This window comes from Chaetodon auriga, chromosome 19, assembly GCF_051107435.1.
Source record: "Chaetodon auriga isolate fChaAug3 chromosome 19, fChaAug3.hap1, whole genome shotgun sequence".
In the NCBI taxonomy this organism is placed as follows: Eukaryota; Metazoa; Chordata; class Actinopteri; order Chaetodontiformes; family Chaetodontidae; genus Chaetodon; species Chaetodon auriga.
In genome coordinates this window covers 3,661,816-3,682,420 of record NC_135092.1, presented here as the reverse complement: position 1 = coordinate 3,682,420, position 20,605 = coordinate 3,661,816, and the positions used below count along the sequence as shown (strand labels likewise).

Below are 20,605 nucleotides of genomic sequence, written 5' to 3'. Positions count from 1 at the left end.
CATCAAATGGACCAACCCTGTTAACCACATGTAAATGAGTAAAATGCATTGACAGAGCCTGCTGTGTGACTGGGATCCATGTCTGGGCTGTGCTGGCAGTCAGTTAACACTCGTGCTTTTTTCAGATCGTTGCTCCAGACAGACTTTTGAGTCATCTTACCCAGAGGGAGTACCCCAGCCTACACTGCAAGCCGACATGATAAAGGAGTGAGGTCCAGCAGGGACACGACCTTCACCCGTCATATTCCTGTCCCTCAACCAATCTGAGCAAGGGAAACAGGTGTGGCAGGCACTCTCCCATGCTATTTACCCACCTAGTCTTTTCCCACAGGATAGTTCTGACAGCCTCTGTTTCACATTTGCAGCCCAGGCGGCAGTAGCACAACGCGCTGTGATGACCACAGGCATGATGGGAGTCACTGTGTTCTGTGTGGTGGTGCTAGCATTCATCTGTCACAGCCACAGCCTGGAAATACAAAACCCTGTGTACGGGTTTGGACGGTAAGGGAAAAAAATACTTTTTTCTTATATATATAGTTACACACCTGCTACTTAGTAGATATGAAAACATACATTTTTTTGTGTCTATGGGTTGCTGTGCTGAAGTGTATCTCGGCAGTGTGACTGCTGTCTCTACTGTAAATAAGCGTCCTGTTGTAAAGCAGGAAGTAAACCACATTGTTCCCTTGTTTCCTCCCTAAGGTCTCGGGAAAATGTCTTGTCAGACTCCAGTAACTGTATGTCCTGGACCAGGCAGCAGCAGGTCTTCACAAACTCTCACAATTTCTCTGTGGATATTCGGATGCCTGGTGTTGTTCCAGCTGCGGTGAGTCTGTTTCTGTGAAACGTACGACTGAATGAAGGCTCTGCATCCTCAGACTTCAAGAGAACATTCATCATGAAAGCTGAAACCAGGAGCAAGTTAAATTAGTGAATCTACAGAAAGTTATTTGGCAGCTATGTTGATAATTTATTTATCTTGGAAGTCATCTGTAAGTGAAAATGCCAAACCTTCACTGGTTCCAGCTTCTAAAATGTGAATATTTGTTGGTTTTCTTGTCTAATAGTAACTTGAATATCTTTGAATTCTGGACTGTTGGTCAACTTAAACAAGATATTTGAAGATGTCACCTTAAACTGCAATAGACATTTTTGACTATTTTCTTTTCCTCCTTTTTTACAGACCAAATAATGAATTGATTAATAGAGGAAATATGCAACAATAGTTGGTGATTAATGAAAATAATCACTAAGTGCAGGTTATGAGAATCATCATTGTGTTCTGTGATGTTTCAGTCGGACACCTACCTGTGCATGTCCTTTCCTGTGCCAACTACTCGAGATGCTTATGTTGGTGAGTATATCTTCATTAAAATAGTTTAGCTGACAGACATCCAGTGTGACTCTGATGACAGCCCTGTGGTGTTTCACATCAGGCTGTCTGCACACTGAAGGGCTGCAGAATGTCATTTTAGTCCCCTGTGAATGTTACTGTACTTGATCCGAGGACACATAATGCACCCCGAGGTTTGTCTTTGAATTAGCTCAGACAGCAAATCAAACAGCAGTTGAAATGGTCAGAGAGAACTGGGTCTTCATAGCTGAAGCAAGTTGAGTGACTCAAGGTTTCATTAAATATTGAATATTTTAACCACAGTGCTTTTCCTTCACAGTGGACTTCATACCTCATGCCAGTATGGAAACAGTCCATCACATGCTGCTGTTTGGCTGCCAGACTCCAGTCTCCACCAGCAGCTACTGGTAATATCCAACGCTGAAATAGAAAAATACAGCTTTTTTCAGCCTTTTCATCATTTGCACTGTCACTGCATCTGCTTTCTGCAAAGTGGACACATTCAGTAAAGATACAAGCCAATTTGCAGTTTTGAGGGCTGGTATGAATGCTGTTTTTACAGTTTCTAAATGAATATTGAAATATTAACATTCATATTCATATTAAAATCCAGATATTTGTTCAATGGGTAGTTGCTCGGTTTCCCAACGACACTGTAGAATGACAGAATCCTTAAAAAGTAATGCCTTTAATTTAAGTTGTTGAGAGGAGAGAAATATCTGGCTTATCATAGTGACTCGTGATGGCTATATATATATGTGTATATATAGATATATATATCTATATATACACACACAAATAAACTTTCAGTTCTGATAATTGAAATCAAATCAGGATCTTTTTTTCACCATGGAAACTCAAGCTGTACGAATCCCACTGCTGCTTCCAGTGTAACTGAGCGTCTTGGGTTTGCCTTACTGGGGAGGTTTAGAAAGAAAATAAAAAAAATGGACGTAGACACTTGACCAGTGCAATGACAAGCAGCAACAGCTTCTTTATTTTTTGTTCTCACATTCATCAAAAGTGGAACTCCACCAACAACTTCTGCCTTTCAGCATCTCTGAGGGGACACACTATCTCGAATACAGAAACACGCAGTAATCCCAGGACAGCTGTTAGATAGATACTTTATTCATCAAACACTCTTACACTGTTACAGTGCCCGCCTGACTCTCTGCTTATGTTTGACAGTTTGTTCTCAAATGACTGCTGAAATAAGTTACTGTTATTACATTCTCAATCAATTATTTCTATCTGACCATGTGGTCACTTGTGTTAGGTTGGGTGTAAAGAGCAGTACAGTAGATGATAGCATACGTGGTGTCATGGTCAGCAGATTGACACACACACACACACACACACACACACACACACCTAATCCTATGACATAGTTACTTATTTGGCTTTAAGACAGTGAATGCTTACAATTGAGTAACAGAGAAGATGAATAATAAGAATCTCATTACATTCCCCCATTTGAGGGTATTACGCTCACAAATTAACATTAATCAAACTAGACTTAATCATTGAAATCCAAAACTGATGAAAACAAAAAATGTCTAAAGTAATCAAAGTAGGCAATATTGCTAGATTCAACAATAGTGTCAAAATCATGAAAGTCAGGATAGGGTGGAACCCAGTTCATCTTCCGACTGAACCGTGAACTGTCCTGCACTATCCCCAGTGCATCCTGCCGCAGCCACTAGCAGCGTCGCACAGCACTGTTCAGACATTACATCGGTTCTTACTGTGTTAGCGGTGTGCCAAACACCAGCACTGAGTATTGCTTAGAGTGACTTGTCATTTTCCCCTTAAAAACACCCCTTCCTCTTTTTGCTGACATTGCTGCATATACCGTTCACATATTTTTGACTGTAAGATTTTGAAGCGGACTTCATCTCGGGCTCTGTATGCTGCTTGTTATCATGTGGTTGATGTGAATATTCCCTCTCTTCAGTTTATATTAAAGCTGCCCTTATCAGTGTTTTTACATGGTTCAGATGAATGTGTGTAATGTGAAAAGTGACAAACCCACAGATAATTATAACCAACTCTTCAGTTCCCCTCAGCTCTATGAAGCTTTGTAGCATGCATCTGGTTTCAGTGAAAAGGCTGTGAGAAACCTTAAAGACTGGGTAGTGAACAAAGTGAAGCATTTAGCAAATGCAGATACACACCAGAGCTAAAGTGAAACTGAATACTGGGCTTACAGTCACCAGGTGGATACAAACATGACTCCAAATGAATGATAAGGTTGCTTTGTGCCTGCTGAAAGTGCAAACATGGCCACCATATCAGCTTTCAAATTGCTAATGTGTCTGTATCTGATATATCTGTTATGATAGCATCACGCTCCTCTGTGTTTGGCAGTGGAGCTGCTCTTTGTTATAGAAGAGCCTGCAGGTGTCTTTCCGTCCAAACACTGCAGACAGGTGTTTGCGTTGCTCTGTAACTACCTGTCTGATTCACTGTGCCATCTCATCTGTGCTTTCATAAACACAGCATGGTATTCATTGTGTCATTTCTCTCCCAAGGGACTGCGGCAGCGTACAAGGCACCTGTAAGGATGAAGCTTCCATTATGTACGCCTGGGCTCGGAATGCACCGCCCACTAAGTTACCCAAAGGTGTGTCTCTCAAAGAATTGGTTCACAGTTACTAAGAATCATGTTCATTCACTGACCTCAAGTTGCATTATCCATGCTGTCAGTCGTCCAGTTTTGAAATCTGTCTGGGAATTTTGCAACCTCCGATCCAACAATGAAGAGAGAATTGGAGTCTATTTTGTGGTGCTTAAATTGTTGAAAAGTCTTTCAAAAAAGACATGCTATTTCTTGAGTAAAAAGTAGTTTGACTGAAAATATATGAGATGAATAAAGATCATGAATGGTCACGTATGAGTTTTCATGAACAGTAATACGTCTTTCTGTCGTATGGCCCTCTGTTGTTTATATCTCCATGTTACTTCATGGCTTTTTCTAACCTCGGTTCTTCTCTGTTTTGTCTCATCAGACGTTGGTTTCAAAGTTGGAAGAAACTCGGGGACGTCCTACTTTGTGCTGCAGATCCATTATGGAGACGTCAGTGCGTTCAGAGGTGAGTCCAAACGACAGCTAAAGTACTGAAATTTATGTTTTCTAGAAATGATTTATGTGATTATCTCAAAGCACCACTTTGCCTAATGTGTAGTCTCACGGAGCCACAAGCACGGCTGTAGAGTTCTAGTCTTTTTTTTTAACTACCAGATTATTAGGAACACAAACCAATGCAATAGCCCTGCAATAAAACCTCCCATTATGAACCTCAGCCTGTTCATTGTTTGCTGACACAGTATCAGAGGTGCTCCACCTGAAATCTCTTCCAGGATGTAATTTTCTGTGGTCTGAGAACTGGACTGTATCATGTTAAAAAGGTGTTTCTAACACACTGTCTGCCTCCATCAGTGTAATTCATGTAAATGGCGACTTTGAAGACTGTAAAGCTCATTCAGATGAAAAGTTGAATGTGGCAGTTTTAGCTGTTTTTTTCATTTTACAGACCATCATAGAGATTGCTCAGGACTTACATTAAGAATGACATCAAAGCCGTGAGTATTCACTTCAAAGCATTAACTTTTCTGCTGAATGCTAAAGTAAAAGAAATCTTAGCACAGGGAAGTGTGAGATGTGGTACCTGTTGGGTAGGAATAAAGAGTGGCACAGTGTTCAGTCATGTAAAAATATGACCAAGGCTTTACAGCCTTCTTACCTTGTAAATGTGGCTCTCTTCAAAGGCAACCATTCATTGCTGGCATATACCTGCTCATGTCTGTGGACACAGTTATCCTTCCAGGAAAAAGGGGTATGTTTGAGTTCTTTTTTTCCTGCATGTGAATTTGTCAAGCTTCAAAATGTTCATTTCCTTTTATGGGCTTGTCTGGAGGATGTGTCCATTCCATCAGTTTTTACATCCATAAGGAAAATTTCATCTTTTCTGTCAGACTAGGGGGAAAATAACAGGAAACAGGTTATAACAGGTTATAACAGCTTTGTGTCAGGAGCTACTGTGCAGTTTCTGAATTGAATTAGCATTGCTTATCTTCCAGACGTCATGAATAGCTTAAGCAAGATCGCAGCTTGCCATAATATACACTTGGTTATTCACACACACACACACACACACACACACACATCACGCACGCCTTCTGTCAGAGAAGAAGAATGTTGACTGGGGAGTCAGACTGGAGCGAAAACTCTAGAGAAACTAGTAAAATATGTTCCACTTAACTTAAAAGCCCTGCTTCTTGGCAAAAATGTACTGTATGGTCAAAAATGGTGAAAGTGCTAATTTACTGTAAGAATGAGAAATACAGACACAGTGTACATAAACAAAAGGTTTTTTTTAAAACCAGATCTTACTAACATGTTGGTTTCATTTTTTTTTCTCTCACAACCTGAGTGAGAGCTATAAAAGCAGTGTGTGTGAGCTCAGTGAGCAGCTGCACTGCAGGGATTCCTTTCTCTCTTGAACAGCCATCAGTCAAGCTGTCCTGTGCACAGTTCAATGTTTTGATGAGGTTGAAAATTGATCATATCATTTAATATCAAGGTTATATGAAATAACTTAACATTTGAATAACTTAAGCAAAAAAACAGAAATATGCACAGCCTCAGACATGGCAGATGATGAATGTAGGCTTCCAGAAACATCAAAACACAGATAACTGTGCGATAAGAAGACAGCTGCAACAACAACAACAGCAGCAACTTATAGTACAATTAAATCTGTGCCCGTTATCACTGTTACATTGCCAATTTTTTACTAAAAGAATGAGAATGCATTAGTTTGTTTTATATATACACACAGAAACTCAGACTCTTTGGTCCTGGTGCTGTGTCTGAAGATTTCAGTAATTAATGAAGCTAATGCTGCAGTGTCATCCATGCATAAATCGCACACTGCTCCTGGAGACTGCAGAGAAAATACATTACCCATTAATCAGAAACTGCCAGAATCGCATTAAATATTGTATTTTGCTGGACATTTCAATCTATGCTAAAATTGTATAGCAAAGAAAAAATCTTTTAGAGAAGTTTTATACTTTTATAAAGCACCTCTATCTTCCAAAACACCTTCTCCTGTTGTCTTCCATAAAAGGCCGTATGTTAGTTTGCATCAGTGTGTTCGGTTATATCACAGTTTTATATCCCTCTGTCGACACTTGTTAAATGATGCAACGCAGTGTGATTTGGCCAGTGGGTGTTGTGCATGATTTGTGCAAGGTTCTTGTCCAGTTGTTTGTGTTGAGTCAGTGTTAAACGCTGACATGTTTGCCTTATTTTGGTTTGTAGACAGATGCTTTTGTTCTGGAAAGTCACTCTGCTCAAGCTGAAAGAAATTAGAACATATCCACCATTGTTGCATAGCACGCTTTCCACCCAAACTTTGTCCACATAGTCCACATTCAAATGTTGCTGTTGGAATGCATGAGGGGATACGAGGGGCAGAGAAGGGGTTGTAAAGTAAGCACAAATTGGGCCTGCCTTGACAATCCTTCATTTTTCTTTGCTAGTTACAAATGCAGACATGGCCTGTGATTACACTTCATATCCCATCTACCCGTTTGCCTTCAGGACCCACACACACCGCCTTGGTGAGTCATACCAGAGAATCCAGCAGTCGATATCAGAGTAACTTTCAGTGTCAGTGGTCGTCTAGATGATATTTCTGTCACAGGTAAAGTGGTCAGTGGCTACAGGATCCGAGATGGGAAGTGGAGCCTGATTGGAAGACAGTCCCCTCAGCTACCACAGGTACGTTTTCACGCCAGGAGTCAAATAAAAAATGAAAGCAATACGGGTGGAAATGAATAATATACAGTAAAAAAATAACGGGATTCTATCAATCATCCAGTTCCTGTATTATTGGGATTTATCTTCGAATGAACCAATCAGCGCTCTGTGTAGTAAACTTACATATTTATGATGACAGAAAGGTGATTTGTCTGTAACTGTCTATAAGCCTGTCCAGGTTGTTCTCAGTTCATTAAGGAGCTAACCATTATCAGGTTAGGTGTATGTTGTGACTAATATTTCAGCCAAGAATATATTGATCACAGCAGTTTTTCATGTAGAGTGCCGGTGCTCATTGCTCAGCATTAAATGTGTTTTCTCTCCAGGCTTTCTATCCTGCTAACACGGAGGTGACTGTTAAGTATGGCGATACCATTGCAGCCAGATGTGTGTTTAGTGGTGAAGGCAGACACTCCAAGACTTACATTGGGTGAGTTCTGTTGTAAAACCCAATGCACCTAATGCATTGAAAATTTATGCTTGCGTGTATTTGAATGGTCACTGCAGGACGTTGCCAGATGACATTACCGTATCATTGCTATAGTCTTATTTGAATGAATGAGGGGCCTGTGGACTGTCACACTGTGTCGATGTCCGTCTAAAACAGCTTAAAGCTTGGAGGCCTTCACACATGTACAGCCATGTTACTACAGCCTGACCGAAGCCATTGTTTTAAGTTCAACAATCTGATAATGATATATTGGCTAATATTTGTTTATTTTTTGAGCAAACAGCAGTCAGAGGATATATTGGGCGATCTGTAGAGAACATCTTAATGATTGTGACATGGCTCCGCTCCTCGCTGTTTACACAGGGATCACCTGCCTTTTTGCACATGTGAGTGATGTATTTATCCCTTTCTGTTTTGTCTGCAGTGGTACCTCTGATGATGAAATGTGCAACTTCTATATAATGTACTACATGGACAGCAAACATGCCATCCCCTTCATGAGCTGCATGGAGACGGGCTCCAAAGAGCTGTTTCAGCATATTCCAGCCGAGGCCAACATTCCCATCGCTGTCAGTCCGAGTCATATGAACTCTATGATGCATATGGGACACTCAACAGGTACACAGACAGGAGATACTGTTCATGTTGCTTACCTCAAACCCAGAGTTATTCAAGTTAGCGTTTAATTGTTTCCTTAACAAATGTAGGTCACATAATGTACATTTAAAAAAACTTTGTTTTCTCCCAAAGATCATCAAGACGACAAATTGTTGCAGAGAAAGAAAGCAGAGCAGGCTCTGGATCAGGGTGAGTTCAAGAACAATCAGCTGCACCGCTGTGCTATGACACCTACACAAGGTTACATGAGTATTTACTCCCCTGGACTCTGAAAACAGGTGTTTTTCCACTTCAAGAGTTCCTGCCTGATAATCAGACTGAATTCCCTGAATTTAAACCCTTTACTGCTGTATTATTCAGTCTGTTATTGCCCACTTTGTGTCCATTTACCACTGACTGATATAAATAGCTTCTGAAGTCATTGTAGGTCAAGATTGAATCTGTGTCAAACAGTCAAGTTATCACAGATTCACAGAGAACAACGTGCCCCAATTTAGAATTTAAGCAATCAAACGGACGCATTGTTTAAATGGCATTTATATATATAATTGAGGCAAGCAAGAATTGTGGAAGACTGTATCTGCTCAGCCTCGCTCGTGTGTCTCCATTTAGCAGACAGAAGGTGAAAGGCTGGCTGGACTGCTGGTCACTGTTTGCCAGCCCAGCTGGCAAATATGTAGATATACATAAATATGCATAATTATGCATAAAAATGTGTTCGTATTTTGAATGAAGTTGGTGTGACTGTGACAGAAAACAGCAGAAGCTCTCTGGCTCTACTCAGCTCTGTTTGGTTTGCTGCAGCTGTAAATTCACATTTTTGGAGCTAACTAGGCTGAAGAGCATGATGAATGTGTCAGCATGAAACAAGCTGCTTTGTAGTTTTAGACCTAATCAGTGGAGACGTGTATGATGCAATCTGACATAGATAGATGTTCAACTGAAATTAAACTGAAAAAAAGTATTATACTGCATGTATATATATATATATATATATATATATATATATATATGTATATATATGTATATATAGATATATATATATATATCTGTGCTGTAATTCACTTGTTCTGTGTCCTCTGAAGAAAAATCAGAAACCAAAAGGGACAAATTCTTACTTTGTATTTTTTAGTTTCATTATGGCGTCCGCTACTTTTGCATCAATTGGACATAATGCTGTTAAGTATCTGTCTACATAGATCTTATTTCAATGTAGCCAATCAAATCTTACATAAAGCAGTAACATCAGCATTCTGTCATAGGCAGCGCTGACGGCCACACTGACATTGAACAACAACACACTTTGGCTTTGCTGTTAGAGCCTCCTGCGTATCGAACTCACCACTGTGTCCTGCACCTTAGCTTGTTGAACAGGCCACCGAACAATCATTGACTGAGGAAAAGCACAGTGCTAACTGCACTTTGCAGCTCAGTAGCTGCTCAGCTGCAGCACATTAAACCACATGAAAACTAACCTGCAAATGAGGCTTGGGTCCGTTAAGATGCTGTTGTGCTCATTGTTCGTCAGTGACACTCACAGCTAGCCGTCAGCCTATGACATGTAAGCTACAGTGCATGTTTATTTACACTGTTTGTCGTTCCGTACAGTGCAAAGCTCTGGCAGCCTGCCAGCCGCCGTAGGGTGTCATGGTATGTGTATTTGTCCTGAATCGTTTAGTGTGGTATGCAGCTTCATTAGTTCAGCGCACTCTGCGACCCAAATAATTACTCTAAAAAGAGTCTATTTATGGCTACTGCTTGCACACATGGAAATGAATTTCTCCAGCGTGTGTTTTACCCAGAAACATTTGGAGCGTGCTTTTCGGCTGGTTAGCCAGTTTAGTCAAGCTCCTGCAGTGCTGATGTCTCCAAATGCAGACACAAATGAGAGACCAGAGATGGTTTCCTGGTTAGGGCCTGATTAGTGGCAAACTGTATGGAGACTGTTCAGCTGAAGTTGTATCTGTATATCTGTGGAAGCACTTCAAACATGTCATTTTTGGTAATGTTTGATTAGCAGAGTCTCACTGCAGAGTCTTACCATGCCAAAGCACAGATGCAGAATTTAAGCATACCAGTGCAGTTCCTGTTCCAAACCTGCCTGTTCAGAGCAGGCTGATTACTTGGCATCTGGTATTGCTGCTTGCAGCTTTCTGAAGAACCACTCATCCAAACTACTCCACACTTGACACTGAATGTCTACTGTTATCAAAATGTTAACATTAAAAGTAAAATTGAGAGACAGAGGGTTAACCTTAACCCTCTGTCTACATGGCTGTGGGTGTAATGCAGTGTAGTGCTGCATCTAACGATCTAATATTTTTTTACCGATCAATATAATTATTCTTTTTAAGTTATTCAATTAATATGACAAAAAACAAGTTAGGTTTCACATACTTTACTGTGAGATTGTAATTCGAAGTGTCTGATATCATTATGGAAATCATTCTTGTAGAGATACCTTTTTATTGAAGAGGATAATCCTTTTTGTTTCACCAGAAACAGCCATGAAATTGCTCTTGCCAAAGCCACCAGACTCCATTCACAGAAACATTAGTTTTGTCATCATAAAACGTACTTCATTCAAACTGGTTAGAAATAGATCCTCACCAAAACCATCTTGGTTCCTCCTTAAACTGTTCAACAGTCACCACCAACTCTGATTTGGTCAAATTAAGCCCTTTATTCACAGAATCAGGAGAGGAGTGAGAGAGAGGCAGTGGGGAAACAGGATGTAGAGCCAGAATAGTTTCACATTTTGCTCTCCCTAGTCTGAAAGTCTACATGTGACCTTTTCAGTAAAACTAAATATGGTCTTTATATAAAGCGTTACCGCCATTTCTTTTTCACAAATTGTTATCTTCAGAGCATGTCTGTCAAGTAAATGTACGTACAGCAGCAACAAACCCACACACCAACGGACATCTAACAACGAAGCTAAAGGCGCTGCAGTAACGTTAGAAACTTCCCCAAACGGTAACGTGAAAAAACAGCTCTCAGTATCCTACCTGATGGCTTCAAATGAGGTTTGGTGAAAATGAACCTGTATTTGTTGGAACACTGGAAAGACCAACAAAAACAGTTCTGGTGAGTTTTATGTTGTTTCAGTGGAGTTTGAACAAAGTGTTTTACGATGATCTCCAATGGAAAATGACTGGTTTTGTAAATGAAGTCAGGTGGCATTGAGGACAGTGAAATACTGGCTGTGTCTGGTTGAACAATAAGGATTTCAGCCTTTCACAAAAAGCTTTATTTCTGTAGGGTTCCTTTCCATAATGTTGTCAGACTCTTTGAATAACAGTCTGAGCCTGTCAGTGTCACTTGTTGAAATTGTTTTCTTTCAGAAACTGGAGAATTATGCACCACTGTGCCATACATCTGCATAACTTGTACTATTTTCATTCTGCAACTCGTGTCCAACAAACCAGTTTCAGGGGTCTAATCTCCAACATGTTATTTGCATTTCATTCGCATTTGCATTCATGTGCACTCATTCAACTTCAGGTCAGCGTGAGAGTCGTTACAGTGAGCTAGTTTCTCTGCTCTCTTTTCTTTAGGAAGCTAGTCTTGGCCAGAGCACTGGCAGCTCTCCTACAGCTGTTAGCTTGTGAGTGTGTGTTTGTGTGTGTGTGTGTGTGTGTGTGTGTGTGTGTGTGTGTGTGTGTGTGTGTGTGTGTGTATGTGTGTGTATATGTGTGTGTGAGTGTCTTAATAGCAAAATGTGGTTCTGGAGACGCCTGTTGTAGCAGGAACTTGCGTGGTTTTGAGTGGGTGTTTACATGTCTGTCTGTCTGTGGACAGATTTAGTCGATGTGATAACATCATGACTGGCCAAGATGTAGTCACGAAACATTACAGGTGTGTAGTTGAAATCAAAATGAAGGCCGAGTGTGATGATGGGTGTGGTTCAAGGACTGTGGATACAAGCAGGTGAAAACTGCTTCCTTCACAAGGTGCCTGGCCTTACCTGTAGGAACAGGATGAGAGTGCTCAGGTTAATTATTCCCTGTGCCAGTAACAACAGCAGAGTTCTGTCTGGTGGACCAATCCAAACAGAAACATGACAGAAATTCTAGCAATAATTTTTGCACCTGCCATGTGCCAATCTATGCAGTCTACCAGAACAGGGGATTTTAAACAGCACGTTTCACTGGATGTTAAATTAGTATCATAGCAACTAAAAACAGTGACATAAATGTGACAAAGATAAATTGACATAGAGATGATATCGGTAAGAATCAAATATGTAAAACTGTATCTGTTAAAACTTGAAAACAGAACTTAGTCGATTCGATAGGTCTTGTGTTGTACAGGTTATAGTGTTATATATGGTGTTGTATAGCGAAAGCCTTTAAAAAAGTAATAATGAGTAATACTTTAAAGAGTATTTGTTAAATAAGCGTAACAAAGGCAGCTTGTCGTCGAAAAATTGTTTTGTTTTTCTTACTGAGCTGTTTTGCATTTAGGCCTTAGAAATGTTCCACTCATGTCTTTTTGCATTTTTACAAGAAAAGCAACAACAAAATTGTTAATTGTCCCAGAGATTGAACAAAAATCAAGTTTTTGTTATTGACCAAATTGCATAGCATTAGTTTGTATCATTTGAATGTCCCAGAACACCCTGAATTCCTGCCATAGAGTAGATGTATGTAACATTGAACCAAGGCTGAACATTCGATATGTGCACTGTAGGAGGGTCAGAGGTCAAAGCAGAATCTACCCACATCCCAGCAGACAAGGAGTGTTTATTGTATTTTGTCTTGTCGCTGTCACTGGCCCAAAGAAACATTTCTCCAGCCTTCCTAACAGCACTGTCACTGCTATTTACCCTGTGTACCAAGACATTTCGTGCAGCCTACAGTCTCCTTGTGCTTTATTTGCACTCTTTCCTGTCCTTCTCTGTCTGTCTATGCAGGTGACCTCTTTTCTCTTATGTCCAAGCTGCTAGGCCAGAGCAAGGACGTAGTTCACATTCATAAGTACAACCCCAGCGAGACAGCCCAGGCTGAGTTGGTGGCTCAGATTGATAGCTTAATGCAAAACAAAGACCTGGGCTCTCCCAGTGACAGACTAGCCTACCAAACCAGGGAGCATCCTGTTTTGGTGAGAGACAGAGTCCACAAATTTCATCAGCTTGAGGCCACGGCCAAGCCGCCAAGAAGCAAGCTGCTAGCTGAAGGACAAGGTGGGTCCTGAATGCTATTTTGTTGTTGTCATTGATGCTTAAACCCCCCCCTTTTTTGTTTTTAAAACTATGAAAAATAGATGTATGGAATATGTACACCTTATTGTTAAATTAGGGCTTTACTGTGAGAAAGAATTCTTCTTCATGTTTCTTTTTCTTTCCAGCTGTTGCATCCTGTGTTTCCTCTTCAATTCCGTCTCATCTCTCCTCATCCCTTTCTTCACTGTCCCTCATGGATATGTTACTCAAACTAGTCTGCACCAATGCAGCCCCTTGCATTTTTTTAATGCAGTGTTATTTTCAGTGTGAATATCTGATATCTCATTTGTCTTCCCCATCGTGTGTATCCTTGAGGTCTAACACGCATTTTTAATGCATTTGCTGCCTCATAAAACATTCGCAAAGCCAATGTTTTTATAATATTTAATCTTGCATTGTTTACATCCATGTTTGCTAGTTGGCATTCTTCTTTTTCTCTGCCTTTTTTGGCGCAGTGCTGCATGTCATGGCACGTTACTGCTACATATAGATCAACGTGTGTGAGACCATTCGCAAGAACGTGTATCACATACCCACGCGCATGCATGTGAGTCCTTGTGCACAAGCACAAGATGTCTTACCCACATGTAAAAAAAAAAATGCTTCACATCGCTACTAGAGGTCCATATTTTTACAGGGAACCTTGGTGGGTGTGTTCACATGGGGCTACAGCCCAGAACAAAATGACCAGTCCAAGAATTTGCAAAAATAACAGCAAGAAGAAACAGAGTTTGAGTGCTTTGAGAGTGGGAGTGCACTGGGTAAATGCTAACTCTGAATTTGAGATGAAATTGTTATTATGAAATGAAATAGATATTAAGTAGCTAGAAACCACCTTGCAATATGATCACACCGATCATTCCAGCCTATGAGTACTCAGTACCCAGGGGTCGGACTGCACCCACAATCAAACTTGGTCTTCAGTTGATCTCAACTACCAACATATTCACAGTGGATACATTATAAAAATCTCTGTACAATGATCTTACTTGTTGTATTGTCCTGAGACATTGCTACAAGCCTCCCATGTTTTTGAATGTTATATTTCAGATTTCGTCACATCTTTCTTGAAACCAAATGCTGCTGAACAAGTTTAGTTGAGTTCTTGTGTTTGATGACAAATCATCACATCTTGCCTCACTACACTAGCCTTCTTGTCAGCCATACTGATTTACTCCCATTTAAAATCCCATACCAGATCTTCTTCTTCCCATTTTGTTCTGTACTATGTTGTCATACCACACACGTACACAAACCACAGGCCACACGCAAGTTTGTGCAAGTATCCTTGTTAGGACATCAGTCTTAATTAACCCTGACCCAATTAAGTAACCAGAACCTCGTGTTTCACTGCAACACACACACCGATTTTGCACCGCTGCTGGTGTGATCCTATCGCAAGATGGTCTCTAGTTTTAGCAAATGTCTTAGAGGGGATGAGAATGATTGAAACTGGGATGCAGTGAGCTGTGACTGAAAACAAATGTGGGCCAAGGCCATACTTCTGAACCCACCTACTTCTGGTGCCCTTACTCAGACCACACCTATCATTGAACTTGGCCTACATTTCGTTATCAAGTACACACCTGTGAAGTTTCATGACTGCATTTTGCACAGTTGTGACACTATCACATTAACAAAGTCTGTGGTAGTTCCTGCTGCAATAGGTGTCTCCAAGACCACATTTTGGTCATTACCATTATGACACACATACACACACACACACACACCAACTAACAAGGATTAAAACAGTACCAGCCATAGATATGTAGCAACTGAGAAAAATGACCTCTCTTCCTAGAGACTACTGGAAGGTGTTACTGTCCACAGTATTGTGGACAGTGTGTGAGCCTCTGTGTATGTTCTAGCCTGCGTGTCATCTGCAGTGGCCTGAGCAGCACCAACTAGCATGAGGATAGCTTTTATCAGCTGTGTACATCTGAACACTCCAGTTCTTTCCTCATTCTCAGTGGCAACCTTCTGAAGCTCTGTCAATTTTTTGGAATCTGGAGTCCTTCCACAGATTCTGGCTTGGATTGAGATCTGATTCATGATGATGCCACGGATGGCTGCCATGGTTCTGAACTCTTTAATACTTTTTCTGTTTTCCTTCAGTGTGTGGAATATCCCACCAGGGACAAAACACACTGAACCACTGCCACATTATTTTAAATGACACCTATCAATCTATTGCTGGTGCAGCTTTAGATTTTTGATCATTTTCTGGTTCAACTTCTTGGACTTCTTCTCTGACTTGGAGGCAGAAATTAAAATCTGCTAAGCCTGTGGTCAAAACTATGAAGAGATGGACCAATAACTCAACGCTGGGATCACCAGCCTGCTTTGACTGCATTGATTAGAGTGCTTTTGAACTCCTACATGCATGCCCACTTAGGAACCCAGTAGGAACCTTCAGGCCTCTGGCATCCTCAGGTTCAACCTGCTTCAGGAGCAGCTGATAGAGTTGTAGACAGCATTGACAGCCAGTTTTCTGCATTCGCTTTGACTTTTCTAGGATTACCAAGTTTGGTATCATGACACTCGATACCAAAATGACACTTGAAACTGAAATCCTGATTTGATACTCAATACCTAATCGATCAGGAAACATCATCTCATTTTTGGCGCACTTTTGCGCATCAGTTGAACGGTGGCGGTAAAGTTGGGCTGACTTGTGGTTGATTTCTTGGGGATTTCACTTGAACATACAGCATGCTGTTCCAAAACCATGTGACCACCAAATAACTGCAACTTAATACATTTGTTATTTTGGAACTCACATTTTCAAATATGCTCATCATGCTATTTGCGATACAGCGTAAACTACTGATACGCTATGTAGCTCATATAATTTAGCAGCTTATCACCATTGTACCAGCTAGCTTTCCAGATAGCTTATTCGCTAACCTGTTGTGTTTTGTACTCCTCGGAGGGGTCTTTGTGAGTTTCATCCCCTGCAGAGCACTGTTTTATGGCACCTTTTGTAAACTGATTCATTGTGTCAGTGGGTTCACCATCAACATCAGCTCTGTAGGCAAAGTAGTCCCACAGTAGACGGCAGAAGCCTGTTTCTTAACCAGTACAGGGCATGGAGGTATTATTTCTAAAGATGACACGCTGTTCATGTCAGTCATGTCAGTAGGAGACGTGTTGAGGCAGAGGCTTACCCTGTATCAGCTGGGATGAGTGCACAGGCGCGTCCTTGGCTACCTTGCTAGCATTGCCACCGAGTGCAGATTCAGACAAATTCTACATTTCACAGATTTAAGTGATGGTAATTGTCTTTTGTCTTGGCATTTTAGTTTTGTTTCTTCTTTAGTTTTACTTTCTACTTTAGGTTCTTCCATATCTTTACTTTAACCTCAGCCCTTGTGTTTTGTTGATATTAGTTTTTTTTATTGACCTTGTCATCAGTGTTCATCATTTTTGTTCTTACATATTGCAAAATAAACCAATTTTATGGAAAACAGAGACACAACAGATCTATTTCAACCCTATTTTATGAGCAGTTACACAATGCTGATGATCATGTTTAGAATACCTTAACTCTTGTGTTTGTGTGTTTGTATCTTTGTGTCTGTGTGGTGTAGACTACCATTTGGAGGAAGTCACAGCGTGGCCGCAGAGTTCCCTCCAGCTGGGTCAGGTGTCGGGACTTGCTCTTGACACAGATTCTAACTTGGTTATTTTCCACAGAGGTGACCACCACTGGGGGGCAGAGTAAGTGGCTTTCATTCACGATGTATCATTTTCTGTTGATACAGGGCTTTTGTCAGTCCTTGAAACTGTAAAATCTTAATGTATGATGTAAATATAATGTCTATTTTTCATCTGGAAAGCTCACTCCCACCTCTTCTTTAAGCTGTCCATCAGATGACATAAACACTGCAGACAGACCACATTTTCTCATTCTAAGGCCTGTTGCCTACCCTCTCACCCTCTCTGGAGAGTGAGAGACGCTGTACTGCCGCCAGAAGAGGTGCTGGCTGGGATTACTCTGAGCAGCATGCATGGGAATGAATTTTAATCAAATCGACATGATTAAAATTCATTAGTTGATTGTTAATTATTATTGAACTAGTCTCCCACTCCTGTTGGCTTGTTTTATCAACTTCAGTTTATCTTTGGTCGCTATTGGTGACAGCTGGAAAAGCTGAAAGTAGTTCAAATGAATATGAAAAATCACTGCATTTATTTTTTGTTTGCTTTTTTTCAGCTCTTTTAACAACCAGGCTATGTACCAGCAGAGGTCCCTAGGTCCTATTCAGCAGTCCACGATTTTGGTTGTAGACCCAGCCAAAGGCAACATCCTGAAGGCTTCCGGTAGAAACATGTAAGTTGTCGTATTCTTTAGTTTTATTATGAAGGACAGTGCTGAGTATGAACAGAGGCAGCCAGGTGTTTCTGGTTCTGTTGTACATCCTGCATTACAACCAGGGAGAAAAATGTCATGTAATGATGTATTTCTTTTATGATGCAGGTTTTATTTGCCTCATGGAATAACTACAGACAAGGAGAATAATTACTGGGTCACTGATGTGGCTCTTCATCAGGTAAGCTGCAAGTGTCATAACCTGAGTGCATTGAATATTAAGTGGTTTGTATTATGATAATAATTATAATAATGAACTGTATTTGTATAGCACCGTTCATGCACGAATTGCAGCTCAAAGTTCTTTACAAGAAAGAAATCACATGCACCAAGTGAGTGCTTAACCTAAAAGAAGAGAGAATGGACATAAAAACAGATTAAAAAAAGAATGTAAATTAAGATGGAGGACAAAGCCCACTTGCTAATGACAGTAAGGATGAAGATAAGAATAAAGACAATGCATAAAACCACAGAATAAAATAATAAAATATAGGTAAAAATAGTACACAACAATACACAACTCAAATCTACTAACACATAATGCAACAGGACTGATGAAGAGTCCCCTCTCTGTTCCCATCAGGTGTTAAAAGTCAGCAGTGACGGCAGAGACAGAATTCTGGTGGCGCTGGGAGAGGCTTTCACACCAGGAAGCGACAACTACCACTTCTGCCAGCCCACTGATGTGGCTGTAGACGCAGAGACTGGGAACATCTTTGTCTCTGATGGCTACTGCAATGCCAGGATACTGAAATTCTCAGCTGATGGCAAATACCTGACTGAGTTTGGTGCAGGTGGGAATCTTGCCCTACACACACGCACACACACACATACACACACATATTTGTACTTCTATTCTTGTTGGGACACTCATTGACATAATGCATTCCCTAGCCCCTTATCCTAACCTTAACCATCACAACTAAACTAAATGCTTAAACGTAAACCTAATTCTTACCTAACCCTTAAAATTAAGTCTTAACCTTTGAACAGCCCTTTGAAGTTGTGAGGCCTGACCAAAATATCCTCATTTTCTAATGATCATTTTCTGATATTACAGCTAAACAGATATTACACCCTAACAGATGTTTCTAAAAGCATTTGAGACAAGAAATAGGCAGTGAATCTTGATTCACAGTTGTTCAGCGCTGCTTAGTTTGACAGTGGGACCTGAGTTTGGTGTTGTGAGCTGTCCAACTTCTATATTCTTTGTATCTATGGAGGCAGGCATACAAAAAATGCACATGTACAATCTGTAGTTCAAACAACATCCCTGTGGGTGGCAAGAGTCCACCATGAGTGACGAGCTGTGGGTACTACCCACACTGTAATGATTCAAAGCTGGTTGAACATCAGCAGAGCCTCCCTTTAAGTCTACAGATTGAAGGGTTCAATTACAGTTAGCCTTATAGATGTGCCATACATACAAGGAATGCCTTGGTTGTCACTCAACAAGAAAATAAGGCAGGTCATACTTGAACCCTGGTCATCTGGACGAACTTTCCACCATCGCTCCAAGCATTCTTCACAGACACAAAGTTACTGGTCCAGATCGTACCAGTCCTCTAGAGTGTTGACAGTTTGACTTAAGAATTCTAACACCTTCATGGCTGCTGAGAGCTTCGACAAAGTTTGTCTAGCATGACAAGTTCTACAATTTGGGTTTTTGTTGCACTTTTTTCACTCCAGCAGCTGCCTAATGGTCTTTATGCAGGTCTCTGTCCAAGTGACCATCCTCCATTCTAACACCTAACAGTGTCACATCACTTGTAGTGTTTTCTCTCATCCATCCAGTGAATGCTACTTGACCATTTACCTGCAGTGAAGTGCAAGTAAATGGTAAACGGAGTTTAGATGCAAAAGCAGCACATCAGTCCTCTACCATGACCCATTAAAACACTAAAATACAACTATATATGAAACTAACCCTACTATTAACAAAAAAACATGCTAGATTTTGCTAAGTTATATATGTTATGATTGCTGTTTTCATCATAGATGAACTGATTTATTGATGAAGCAATAATTTTACACATCACTGTCACCAATTCATTAGTGGACAAAATCTGCACATATTCATCCATCTTGTCTTATTTTTCTCACCAAAGGCTCATCAGACAGGAGGAGGCGTATGCCGTTCCGGATCCCCCACAGCCTGGTGTTCCTTCCCGACAGACGGGAAGTTTGTGTGGCTGACAGGGAGAATGGACGTATCCAGTGCTTCATAGCCGAAACTGGAGAGTTTGTCAAGGAAATAAAGAAAGAAGAGTTTGGAGGGGAAGTGTTCGCCATCACCTACAGCCCTGCTGGAGGTGAGCTGACTTGCTGAGCTGGCCAGGGACATCCATCCCATCTTATCTGCTCGTCTCTCGCTTTATTTTTATTGTTGATCAGTTGATGCAATGCCAGTCTCATTTCAATTTAAAAAATGAATGTATTAAATTAAAATGAAAAGTTAAAGGGGAACTCCAGCAACTTCACACATCATTTTCAATTTGATCGTCATGTGATGTCTTCCAGGCATGAGGAGTTTTGTTAAGTCGGAGTAAATAACCCTGATGAAGCCATAATAACATAATCAGTTGTCTTGGCCGGGGTTTTCACAAAATTTATAACAATAAACCTGTGTTACAAACTGGAGATGTAACTAAGGCAGAAAGGGTTTGACAAAAGATGCCGTTGAATTGTATTATGGGAAATGTAGGATCCAGTGTTTTGCAGCTTGTCCAACACTACTGGGTAAGTCATGGTATCTT

General features: G+C 40.6%; 1 protein-coding gene across 4 annotated transcripts in view; it reads left to right on the top strand.

Annotated features, from left to right (window-relative positions):
- pam (peptidylglycine alpha-amidating monooxygenase) overlaps positions 1-20,605 on the top strand; it is a 31,944-nt gene that overhangs the window by 2,350 nt on the left and 8,989 nt on the right. The window contains exons 2-21 of one of the 4 annotated variants that reach the window (XM_076757557.1): positions 126-280; positions 366-501; positions 703-826; positions 1,297-1,354; positions 1,674-1,761; positions 3,889-3,980; positions 4,366-4,449; positions 4,891-4,939; positions 5,126-5,193; positions 6,905-6,985; positions 7,069-7,145; positions 7,511-7,614; positions 8,060-8,253; positions 8,386-8,442; positions 13,169-13,438; positions 17,068-17,197; positions 17,694-17,810; positions 17,958-18,030; positions 18,433-18,643; positions 19,958-20,161. In XM_076757557.1, the coding sequence (XP_076613672.1) occupies positions 395-501; positions 703-826; positions 1,297-1,354; positions 1,674-1,761; positions 3,889-3,980; positions 4,366-4,449; positions 4,891-4,939; positions 5,126-5,193; positions 6,905-6,985; positions 7,069-7,145; positions 7,511-7,614; positions 8,060-8,253; positions 8,386-8,442; positions 13,169-13,438; positions 17,068-17,197; positions 17,694-17,810; positions 17,958-18,030; positions 18,433-18,643; positions 19,958-20,161 (2,188 nt within the window). In that variant the 5' untranslated portion in view covers positions 126-280; positions 366-394. The remainder of the gene's footprint in view (positions 1-125; positions 281-365; positions 502-702; positions 827-1,296; positions 1,355-1,673; positions 1,762-3,888; positions 3,981-4,365; positions 4,450-4,890; positions 4,940-5,125; positions 5,194-6,904; positions 6,986-7,068; positions 7,146-7,510; positions 7,615-8,059; positions 8,254-8,385; positions 8,443-13,168; positions 13,439-17,067; positions 17,198-17,693; positions 17,811-17,957; positions 18,031-18,432; positions 18,644-19,957; positions 20,162-20,605) is intronic. The other 3 variants (XM_076757558.1, XM_076757559.1, XM_076757560.1) reach the window with 3 other exon arrangements.